At 38.4% G+C, this 12,143-nt stretch overlaps 1 protein-coding gene and 1 long non-coding RNA gene across 2 annotated transcripts in view; both read right to left on the bottom strand.

The window, feature by feature from the left end:
* LOC148675365 (uncharacterized) overlaps nucleotides 1-6,107 on the bottom strand; it is a 40,503-nt gene extending 34,396 nt beyond the window's left edge. The window contains exon 1 of the long non-coding RNA XR_015935496.1: nucleotides 5,819-6,107. This is a non-coding gene — a long non-coding RNA (uncharacterized LOC148675365). The remainder of the gene's footprint in view (nucleotides 1-5,818) is intronic.
* A 3,058-nt stretch (nucleotides 6,108-9,165) lies between these two features.
* Nucleotides 9,166-11,906, bottom strand: foxa2 (forkhead box A2). The gene is made up of 2 exons (XM_088626633.1): nucleotides 11,556-11,906; nucleotides 9,166-10,743 (listed from the first exon to the last, which is right to left on the bottom strand). The coding sequence occupies exons 1-2, from the start codon at nucleotides 11,622-11,624 to the stop codon at nucleotides 9,571-9,573; spliced, it is 1,242 nt and encodes a 413-aa protein (XP_088482759.1). The 5' UTR covers nucleotides 11,625-11,906; the 3' UTR covers nucleotides 9,166-9,570.
* Nucleotides 11,907-12,143: the final 237 nt, after the last annotated feature.

Genomic DNA, 12,143 nt, shown 5'->3' with positions numbered 1-12,143 from the left:
TGGGCGTTTAAAGTGAAGTAGTTACCGATTTTCATTGACCAGTTTTGGAAAACTCTCAAACACGTTATATTATTACATGACTCTGTGGATGATGTTTTCTCAGGAAGCCAATTCCTCGCGGGTGTGGTGGTGTTCGGTTCTGAATACTTGTAGAGCATCACACTAATATTACACTTCAGAGATCCACAGTTTGTGTTTTCGTAAGACCTAAATGCAATGTGTTCACAATCATTAATTCGCCTGTCTCCAGTGATGTAGTCCGGTGACACGAGGTTGAGAGATTTCAGGGCGTTGCACCTTGCGTTGAAAACAAAATTACAGGCACCAGAAAACCCCACAGAAAGGTGAATTCGCGTTTCTCTGAAGTACTGTAAAAACACAAGCTACTATCATGGGAAGGTGTGCTGCCTTGTTTGCATTGAAGATTTGCTTTTGCTGATTTTTGGCTGTTAAACCAATTTGCTTGAGTACTATTAAGCTTTACCCTATAACAACAATAGACAGTTCATAAACCGTTGCAAAAATGTATTATATTTAAACAGCATCCACTGTCTACGTGAATAATATTTTCCAATAAATGGTAAATAAATCACTTCTTAAAAATCGTTTTACAGCGTTTTAGGTGTTAGAGCTTTCAATATCAATATTGATCAATATTAATTGGTTTGATTGATATGCTAGTTACATGAAAAACGTTTTCCCTCTTGGCCTTCAATTTTGTGAGTTCCTTCAATATTGTTCAGCGTCTAAATAAAATCTATATTTAATACAAAGTTGCGGTTCTGTTTTTATCGTTTAGGTGGCAGTGGAAAAAATGTATGAAAATATTCTATTATTCAGAATGTCGTACATATACGCTGAGGTACAGGATACACGTCTGTCAGAATACTAAATTCTAAAGACAATTTGGAGTGCTTTTGAATATGCTTCTTTATGTTGTTTACAGAAAAAACTGCATAAATACCTTCAAATGAGTTTAGAATAGAAGTAAATATATACTAATATTACTATCATTATCGTCATTAAAGACAAAACGTTGTTTTCCCGTGCAAGATCGGGTTTATCGAGTCAATTTAGCACAGAAGATGTTTCTTTTTTTTTTGCAACAAGTCAAATGTCTATTTTTAAAACCATTGTTTTGGCAGCAGAATGGAAGACTGTTTCATTAAACAAGTTTTTTTTTTCCCCGTGTGTTAAAGATGTAATATCGACGAGGATGACGATGGTTATGAAACTATTCTTTCTTCGTCTCCTGTAAACATTGGCTCGCGAGCGGACGACCACCAACGCAGACGATGACCCAGCGACCCTGCTGTAAAGTTTAATGTGAAGGTGCAAATGAAAAGAAAGTTCCGTTTTCACTTGTCCAGGAGGAAAAAAATCCCAAACAACCAATTAATTCCTTTTGAAAATAAAATCAGTTTTCTGTTCGTTTACAAACTTAATATTTGTTATGTATATATGATGTCCGCAGTTCCTGAAAAAATACCTAGCCTATTAACACAATGAATAAGTCACAAAAACATAAATAAACATTATATGGGCATTATAGATTGCCTTCTATTTAATCTAAATCTATTTTTGTTTTACTTCTTCGCTATGTGCATGACATGTATTTCTGAAATTTATGATAACCAAATCCCGTTGAGGCGAACTCGTACACCTTCATGACATGAAACACATCCAGCGATTTAATACAATGCGGAAACGACGATAACATATCATCTTCAACGAATTTTGAATCAACAATGTAATATTTGCCCCCCAAAAAATCGTATGATAGGAAAAAAGGCCGTCGGAATCAGAACCGTAACTACCGAATCCATGCGTAAGAGAAACCAGGGATTGTTGAAAGGACGGCTTTTACGTTTTGACTTTGTTGTCCTTTAATATACTGTGGGATAGCAGTTTCCCTTGCAAAGATATAGGATTAGGAGTATTTCCAATGAAAGAGCAGTTAAGTCGGGATAGTGTGAACTGTCCCACCCCTGCAATAGGCTAAGGCAGAATTACAGCTTGTAAGATTGGTATCCAGCAATCTCCCTGGAGACTGTTCTACTTGGGTGTTCCAGGCATTGCAAATTTGAACCCAAGATGGGTATTTCTGTGTGCTCCTTAAGGTACAATACCTATCGGAGACTTTGTGTTCATCTAAAAATATTTCCCATGGTATAGGAAAGGAAAACAATACTATGAAATTGTTACTAAATTATTGAACTAAAACTTCAAAAGGCAAGGCATGACTGAGGCGTTTTTTTCCGCTCTATTCGTAGTCCATCGAACAACAAAAAAACTGTATTTAGCATTAAAAAATGGCTTCACAATTCTTTTTAAGTACTAGTTGCATTTGAGAGCAGTGTTGTTCAGACACGCTATTTATAGGACTGGCTTGATGGTGGGTTAAATCAGTATAATCTTTATTCTGGCATTAAAGTGCGTTTTCATTTTAAAACTAGATCATCTGGTGAATTGATTAAGGTAATTGAACAGATGTAAAGGGGTTTCGTTTCGCGGATGTGTCGATTGTATATTGTCTTGCTCAGTTTTTTAGACTCAGATTTTTTTCTTTAGACGTTTGAGATTATTTTGGACGATTTCATCCCGAAATGTCTTTTGGGCAATGCGTGTAGCTTGCTAGACCCTGCATTGAATTTTATAAATACTATTGTTTCTTTGTGGATGTCAGGCCTTATTCGGTGAAAATATGCAAATAGGATGACTGGTAAGAAATGTAATTAAATCGGGTTACCAAAGTAAAAGGATCAACAAGCTGCCTTATGGACCATCGCTGATCTTGTTGCTATAACAACAGTAAACGGGTTGCCTGTGATGTACTACGAGAGCCTTTCGCAAAGGCACTTCGATCTCTGCTGACATTTCAAAACCTTTTTGTGTCTGTGTGTGTGAAATCTGCTTGGGTGAAAATGTGCCTTCTTGCCTTTTAAAGTCTGCATCAGGTTATTTGAAAAATGACCAGGCGACATTAAAACAAAGCTCTTTTTCACATATTACCGTGTTACAAAATAAGTAGAAAAATGTGTGTGTGTGTGTGGGGGGGGGGGGTTCTTGTTTAATTCAGACTTCACTTCTCCCGGGAACTTGTAAAGGAAGCGATTAATCGGGTTTAAAAAGAACAGGGTACCTTAATTAAATCAATTAATTCTGAGGCTAAAAAGAATCCAATCAAAATCGATGCACTGCTGTAACTAAAACGGTATAGCGTTGCGAAGTTTTATATATAGTCGTCTTAAATAACAAATTTCATCAAAGGGGTATCTTATCTGGATTTCTGATGGAGTGATACTCAGTGATGTAGTTTGGGTATGACAAAGAAATCTTTGCGAGGGAGGAACATTAAATTCATTGCCGTAAATTCTTCTTCAATTTGTCGCCATTGCTTTGGCAGACTCAAGTAAGAAGCCGGTTACCTTTGAACCTAAAATATCAAAAGGCCATTCCCATTTAATTCAACACTGAAGTGGGCTTGACTGAGGTTATTTCCCCCATCAAAGGGTCTGGAATGAAGTACGTGGGTATACACTCATTTAATGACAAGTAATTGACAAATCCGAGGACTTCCATTACCAGTGGAATTGGAGAGAATTAATTATTTAAAAACGATTAGCCTTTCTGTGTGTTCTGCAGAGATTTCATCTTCGTCTGGAAATATAGCCTGTCAGAACAGTCAGGTAGCGGTGGTCAGAGACAAGGACAGACAACCAAATGAAACAGGGAGATTATTATTATTATTATTATTATTATTATTATTATTATTATTATTATTATTATTATTATTATTATTATTATTATTATTATTATTATGATGATGATGATGATGATGATGATGCTATTTAGCATAAGCACGTCTATTTTCATTCAAACACATCCTTTATCATTTCAGTTATCAGGTTAGATATAATGTCACAGCTTTCTGCGGATTTACTGGAATTTGACTGGTAAAAATCGCAAAGCTCGAATGAATAACATTTATCATTTTACTTGTTGCTCTGTGACACTGAAGAGGCTTTGGAAGCGTAGATGTCTACCCGGCGAAAATAAAAGCGACTGTGCTGCTTAAAGTGACTTTTTCTTATTCTTTCGTCGGAGTCACTCGCATTTTCAAACCTTCATCGCACAATGAAAGACTTCGGTGCTATTAATAACATGGCTGTGGACAACTGTGCGCCCACTCCCATCTTTTCAATAGCCTAGCAAATATTTTAAGTGGCCACGATAAGTTTTTCCTCGAAAAATGTGGATGTAAATGCACCCATATATAAACAAAATCATCTCAGCATTTTTTTCTTTGTTTCATTTACTGTTGCGTGAAATATGAGAGTCAGAAAAACGTTGTTCAGTCCTTTGACATAACGGTCGTATACTTACAAGTTTTATAGCTACGCAGGGAAGGCAAATGAATAAACTCCAACTTTGTTTTTAAATTTTACAGAATTCCGAAGGGGTTGCAGATTATTATAGTTTTACAGCGTATTGGGAAATTACAGGTGTTTAGAAATTGTAGACCTCTGTAAGCGTTGAGTGCACTGAGGCGCTAATGATATCTGTGTGAAATGAAGCATTTTCTAAGAAGATGATAAAACTACGTAGCCCACAGGTTGCTGTTTATGCTCCTAAATATATGCACACATATATTTTTTTAATATTTTAATGTTTTTAATTTTTTTATTTTATGTTATTTTAAAGAAATAATATGATCGTGGTTATTATTCATTTTTCAGCATTAGCTGGTGATGCAGTACTCAAAGCGGGGTGCTCTGGTTATGTTAAAAACGGAAGATAAAAGAGAAAAACTTACCTGAAACTTAATAGAAATAATCTATACATGATACATTTTGTACAGATAAAACTCAATTATTTTTTCTTTGGTGTAAGCTATTTGTTTCTGATTAAAAGTACTGAATTGTTGACCTGTACATCATTCATATCCGTGATTGTGTTCGCATACTCAATATATAAACACCCGTCTACTTTTCTAACATCCCAGCATTTGTTTTAAAATCAACACAATTCCACAAGAAACACGTCTTTTGAGTGCGTATTTGAAATGTTGTAAATATACCATGTTATTATACACTTCATATTTTTATTTCCGTTGCTCTAATTTTTAAATATGTAAAATATATCCACAAATAAATATCAACTGAAGATCCACTTCTATTCCATTGTAATTCATACTTGGGTTTTAAAAATTCAGTAAATTCATTTGGTTTTGATAAAAGGTAAGGTTTGGTATTAGGTTTATAAACTGTATGAAATTTGGTACTCGGATTTTTTAAAAAAACATAATTTTAGGTATTATGCAGAAGTGATCATAATAAAACATATTCAATAGATGAAGCAAAACGTTCAAAGAGACAATAGCGATGCACGAAAGTACGAAGAAACGCGACTACCTGTTAAATATTATTAAATATATATATGCATGAACGCGCGCGTGTGTGAGAGTGCTTGTATGTCCGCATTGTATTTTGAAAAGAAAAAAAAACACCGTGCGCACTTAGGGTAAGTGAGTTATCCTGATAACATCGAGACTATCAATCACCTGTTATTGTTAACTGACCCATAACAATAAGGTAAAGGAAGAAAAACCGACCTGCCGTACTGAACTGGCATATGGGTTTGGGTTTCTCAACGGTAACCCCCAAAATACGTTATATTGCTTTGAAATATTGGTACTTTTTTTTTCTCAATCCGAACTCGGAGCTATATTTAAAACAAACACTTTGATGTAGGTGATTGTCTCTGTTCTTTAACACTCCATCTTGGCATAAAGTGAAATATATATATATATGCCTACCTGGTGAGTTTGTTCGCTCAGCTGCACAAACGACCGGAGCCCAGTTTTAAAACGTCTCAGACAAGCCTACTGCAAAGGGCTCGAGGCATCCCGGCATTTATTTGAGCTCAAACTCTGCCACTGTTGACTTTAGCACAAAGCAAAGATTTCACTGCCCCGCTAGTTTAAAAAAATGATTATTTTACCGAGATATCGATCAGAGTTATAAAAATTCAGCTTAGCATTATGGCTAAAATGAAGAGAAACGAAATTTAATATCTGTGCAAATTTACTGAACTGTGACGTCTTTCTGTTCAAAGTTTGCTCTGTTGGAATTTGGTATTACATGTATATATATATATTCATTGTTTACAAACTTTGTTTATTCACGGATCGCGGGTGTTTAAAGACCGATCTGTGGAATGGAGTCGGAAAATACATGTACAGTGGAAATAAAGGGACCAGGAGCGACGCGGTGAGAGAAGTTGGACGTCCGTCCGGAATGTGAGGAGGTAGCCATGGGCGAGACACCCAAAGGCTGAGACAGGGGGGAAAAAAACCGATCGGTTTCTCCCAGTGATCAGAATGACATCCCCGGTTTTGATTTATTCGGGGAGAACTACATCTTATCTGTTAGGATCAGTGGAGTGGGAGACACTAAGTAGTTTAAAAGTACCCCCCTGACAATGGCTGTGTGATACAGAACATAACAGGTTAGAGCATCACATTCAGCCTCCATTGTTGCCAAAGCCGCCCCATTCTCCTTCTCCCCGGGAGGCTTTTATGTGATAATGAAACAAATTTCATGCTTGGATCGCAACGTGTGTGTCCTCCCGGAGGAGAGAAACAGAGAGAGAGGGCGAGATTTCGACCCGGGGACTGCATTCTCGGGACAATGTCGAATTTAAGGAGGATTTGAATGTTGTTATGTAGGTGCGAGTTCAGACTATCTGGTGGTATACTGTGCGTGGGAAACCCGAGATACTGCACGGGAATAATACCGTTTTTTTTTAAATAACATAGTAACTGTTTCTTAAATACGAATGCATTTAATACATTCTCCTCTGGACGCCTCCCGGTTTTCTTTTGAGTTTTCAAGTTTTGAGATGAAAAAGTCCCCCCCCCCCCCCCAATAAAAAAATAAAATAAATTTGACATTTAAACCTTGAAATTAGGCTGCTGTTGTGAAGAAATAGTGACGTCTAAGAAATTGGACTAGTAAGGATATAGAGTATTAAATTGTGTCATACAGAAAAAAACGATAATAGGAACCTTTCTTTAAGTGCTTCAAGGGTCCTATTATCTTGTTACAGAAATTAAAGCAGTAATTGCGCATAAAACCACAGCCCCCTTTATTCTATATTTTTATTACTGCGCTTCTAAGAAGTAATAATTGATTTTTAATCATTTCAATGAAAACTTTTAACAAACTTTTTTTTCATTCCTTTTCCCTTCGTTACAGTAATAGCGCCAAGTGAAGAACTATACTATTAAAGTCATCCTGTGACCGATTCCACAATTTCAGATTTATATCGAATCCTCACAAGTATCATCATCAGTGGTTTCATGATTTTAGGAGTCTTGTACTAGTGAATAAATCCCGAATAGCGAATTGAGCTAGAATGCTATACTCTTAACTTTTTAAGGTACAGCTAAATTAAAATTATATTTAATCAAAAGAAAAAAAAAGTTTTGCATTTGCAATGACATCAGGCTTAATTAAATTGATATCATTCGTCTGCTAACAAGCGACCGGGTGCTGTCATCGGCAACCTGACGACGACTGAGCGCACCCCGTTTGTGTCCATGAATTCATTGGGCACTATAATCGTTCTTAATCAATTTTTTATGTTTGTTTGGAAGTGCTCACACATATGTTAATAGAATGTTAATCTAGATTTTCTGAGGACTTGCTAGATTTAAGTCATCACTGCCCCAACACTAGTAATCATGAAGTGTATCAGGAAAAATATATGGGCAATAAAACCAAGTATTCATCGAGAACACTTCTCCTGTGGGTGTTTTGTCATTTAGCTGCTTTATAAGGTACAGCGAAAAGCGAGACGCACTTAATAAAGCACTGTTTCTCAGTACACTGCGCCATTTCATGGAATTTAGATTTCGCCACAAAAACGAAACTATATGCAGCATCGCTGCGTAGTAAGTGCTTTAAGCTGGACTTTAGTTTTGCTTACAACGATTGTTCCAGGCGGTTTGAACTAATCAGCTGTTGGTGAGGATGTCGTTTTATTTGTTTGACTGTAGCGGTTCAAATCTCTTTTTCTCACCTATTCCCACATCTGCTGTAGTTCACTGATGATCTTAACTCTTCTTCCTTTTCGCAGCTTTGGCTAAATGCCCTGCTGGGCTTCGTGGGGTTTCTTGTGCTTCGTGTTTCAATTCTGCAACTCACCGCGGCACCCAAAGCTACAAACACACACTGAAACATTTCACGAACTGTGAATATGATCACGCAGGTGAACCATAGCAAGAGAGTCCATGCAAGGAGTAAATAAGAGGACTTCGTTGTGTGTGTGAAATCGCACACGTTAACACATCAACGACACCGACAGGCCTGGCCAAATGTTTTTTTTTTCTGGCGCCAAGCAGACTGAAATATTTACCCTGTCATCTTAGAAACACGTACACCTCCATATATTAAGAATATGATAACATATTTAGCATATTTAGTTTATTCGATTTTATATTTGATTCATGATTTTTTATAAGGTCATCTGAAAACTCGTTTTACCCGTATATCAACGTTAAATTGTAGGATCTAACCTTTCAATGCAAATATTTCACGTTATTTGGGGAGAATAGCGGAAGGTGTAACGGGTGTACTTTTCCAGCACAATTTCAAAAAGGTAAAAACAGAATAAGTCCCAAAGCGGTTTTTAAAATCTGTTGAGTTTCTCATTGCATATTGTTCCGAAATGATATACAATATGTCACTATTTAGATCATTGAATGCGATAGGACATTTAGTTACTTTAAATTAGGCTCAAAATAATTTTGCGATCTGATTCTTAGTTTTGCCCCTTATGAAATCCGGACTGGTCAACATTTTACAGTGAACCTTTAGGGTGTTTTCGTAAAGGTAAAATACTTGGTTTTAATTAATAAATGTCCTAACTCTTAAATGAAGCAAACCACAACGTAACACCGTTTGGTATTGAAATAGCGAAAACTATACTGTTTTAAACCATGAAATGATTTTTACCATCGTAGCTAAAAATACCTTGTGTTGTTTCATGTTGACTTTATCAAGCCATACTGATGCGTTTCAATGCTGAAATATTTTCTATATAATATGTTCGTAATTACATGAAACATAATTTTACAGAAAATAAGACCAGACGATCATGTTCCCAAAACGTCCAAGTAACACTTTAATATATTCTGCCCTTGTTGTCAACTACAAGAATACACATTTACAAGCCATAAATAAGAAATACACAAACGATAAATTATTCGTCTGAAGCACTTCACTCTCCCAAATTGCATTTTAAATTCAGTTTTTACTGTGCCATAATTTGTAACATTGTTGTTTTGTTTTTTGTTCCGTTTCAAAAGCTGCGGTGGGAGTTTGAAAACAAACAAACAAATTTTGTCATATATTAACACCCCTTTTACAAAAAAAAATACTAAACAAACTTGACATCTAGTAATCATTGGGAAACATCAAAAAATATTTTGGAATGCGTGTGCACAAACTATTATTTTACAAAATGTACAAATTGCTGGAAAAGGTCCATTGTGTTGCAGAAAACTTAGGAAGAGTTCATGATCGGTCTAGAATACACACCTTGATAGTAAGACGTGTCAGTGGATATTGGCGAGGTCTCCAAGCCCCCCTTGCTGGTCATCGAGCCCATGGATAAGGCTCCTGTCATGGGAGACCCATACCCAGAGTAATGCATTACCTGCTCATAAGTCTTTAGGTCCATTTTGTGATGCTGCTGCTCCGACGACATTAAATTGTTAATGGAGAAAGGGTGGTTGAAGGAATAGTGATGCTCCGGCTTCAGGTGCGCTTCATGCGCTAGGACGGAGTGGTGTTGCGACAGCAGATGCTGCGCCTGAGATGTCGGGGACGCAGCGTGTTCGGGGCTCAGAGCCTGGCTGGACTTCATGTCCGACAGCGACCTTTTGGGCTCGGTGGAGGAGGACGCGTTGGAATGGGGAGACTCGTTGCCGTTGCAGCTTTCCGAGCTGCTGTTAGATCCGCCTTCGGAGGTCTTCCTGCCGGACTCCTTGGAGAGTTTTTTATCGCACTTGAAGCGCTTCTGTCTCCTCAGGTAGCAGCCGTTCTCGAACATGTTCCCGGAGTCCGGGTGCAGGGTCCAGAAGGAGCCCTTTCCCGGTTTGTCGGGCGACCGAGGCACTTTCAGGAAACAGTCGTTGAAGGACAAGGAGTGGCGGATTGAGTTCTGCCAGCGCTGCTGGTTTTGACGGTAAAAGGGGAAGAGGTCCATGATCCACTGGTAGATCTCGCTAAGCGTGAGCATCTTGTTAGGCGACTGCTGGATGGCCATGGTAATGAGGGAGATGTACGAATAGGGCGGTTTGGCGTGCGTGTAGCTCCTCCGGTACGTTTTCGGGTCCCTCGATCTGTTGATGTTGGACTGTCCGTACATGGGGCTCATTGCGTTCATGTTGGGGTAGGACGTCAAGGCGTTCATGGACGGCGGCTGCGCGGTCATCGGGCTCATGCTGGGGCTGAGAGCCGCGCTCATGCCCGCCATCCCGGGGCCCATGCCGTTCATGGAGCCGGCCCCGGCTGGCATGCCCGTCATAGAGGGGCTCATGCCCGTGTTCACGTACGACATGTTCATGGAGCTCGGCGTCATGGTGGCCGCCGTGCTCATGCCCGACATGCTCATGTACGTGTTCATGGTGTTCATCCCCAGTCCGGTGTTCATGTTGCCAACGGATGTGTAACACTGTGGGAGCAGAAAAAAAAGACACACAAAAGTTAAGATTTCGAATCACTGGCGGTTGTGTCAAAGGCGCTTAAAACAAACTTGGCACCACAGTTAAGTTTTTGTTTGTTAATGAAAACAAAACTTAAAAAAAAACAAAACAAAACAAAAAAAATGGTGACCCGCGACCTATCATTGATTCGACAAAACGACTTCTATAAATGTTGTTCCTCATCCAAGCGTTGTCTTCGTTCGAGCAGAAAAAAAAACCCCAACTCGAATCTGACATGAAACGTATTTAATATTTTCAGGATAATCAAACAAATGTGCTTTCAGCGGCTAATCTAAAATGTATAAAGAAGTCCCATGAGCGAAACTGATTTCCTCAAAGATTCTTTTCACGAGTTCTCCTTAGAACGATCACAGGACGTGAAAATATCAAATTGTACAGAAAACAATACAGAAAGTGTAACAGAAACCGAAAAAGAAACATTGAATGCATATTCATTAAGTAGTGAATGCAACTCGACAGCACTATATAGCAATTACATGTGTATTTTCCACTACAGAATGAAAGAAAGCAATCCTTAAAAAACAAATTATCCATGACTTGTATGTAAGCAGATGAAGTCAGAATTCCAGAAAAAAAGTTTCTTCTTGCATGCCAAGCCCAACTTTGTTAGGATAGCGCAGCTCGGAGATCGGGGAGGATTTGGAGACGCCTCAAGTCAATATTTGATCACAAAGTTAATATTATCTCAGGGCTAATATTGAGTTGTATAAAATGGGATCGGCTTTAGGAGGAAAAAAAAATATATATATAAGCTACCAACCTCGGGCTCGCCGTAATAGGTGCTCCAGTCTGAATGCTCGTGTCCTTCCATTTTAACTGCACCCAGCATTGTGGAAGCAGCGAATCCACCCGGTCAACAGCTTCTCTGGAGAAGGTTTTTTTTTTTTTAAAAAAAAAAAGTTCTCTAGAACAAGACTTCGGACCAACGGTAACCCAGATCGCTGGTCTGCTTTCTACTCGGGGACTCGAGCATGTGTAGATTTCAGACAGTGGTGCCCAGAGGCGCTGAATAGCGTCTGATGATGACAGGAGCTGAAATGACGTTGGTGTCTGGCTGTAAACGCTGTGATATAGCTCTGTGCGCCAGGCGAAATCTCCAATCCCTACTTCTGCGTTGCCCTATTTGAATAATCAGCTCACACCTAGGCGTGAGACTCCCCGGCTTGGCCGCCTATTGTACACCTGCGCTAACTAAAAAGAACAAACCCCATTTGAAAAGATTCATTATAACCTAATCTGATTGTTTTCCAGGAGAAAAGAGTTGAGTTTAAACTGTTGTTGTAAGAAGGCTTTTTATCATGCACTTTTTTTCAGCAGACGGAATTAGGAATGCAGAGAATTGCCTTCT

Source organism: Lepisosteus platostomus, chromosome 3 (assembly GCF_059453375.1).
Source record: "Lepisosteus platostomus isolate fLepPlt1 chromosome 3, fLepPlt1.hap1, whole genome shotgun sequence".
NCBI classification, from domain to species: domain Eukaryota; kingdom Metazoa; phylum Chordata; class Actinopteri; order Semionotiformes; family Lepisosteidae; genus Lepisosteus; species Lepisosteus platostomus.
This window is presented reverse-complemented; position numbering and strand designations above follow the sequence as displayed.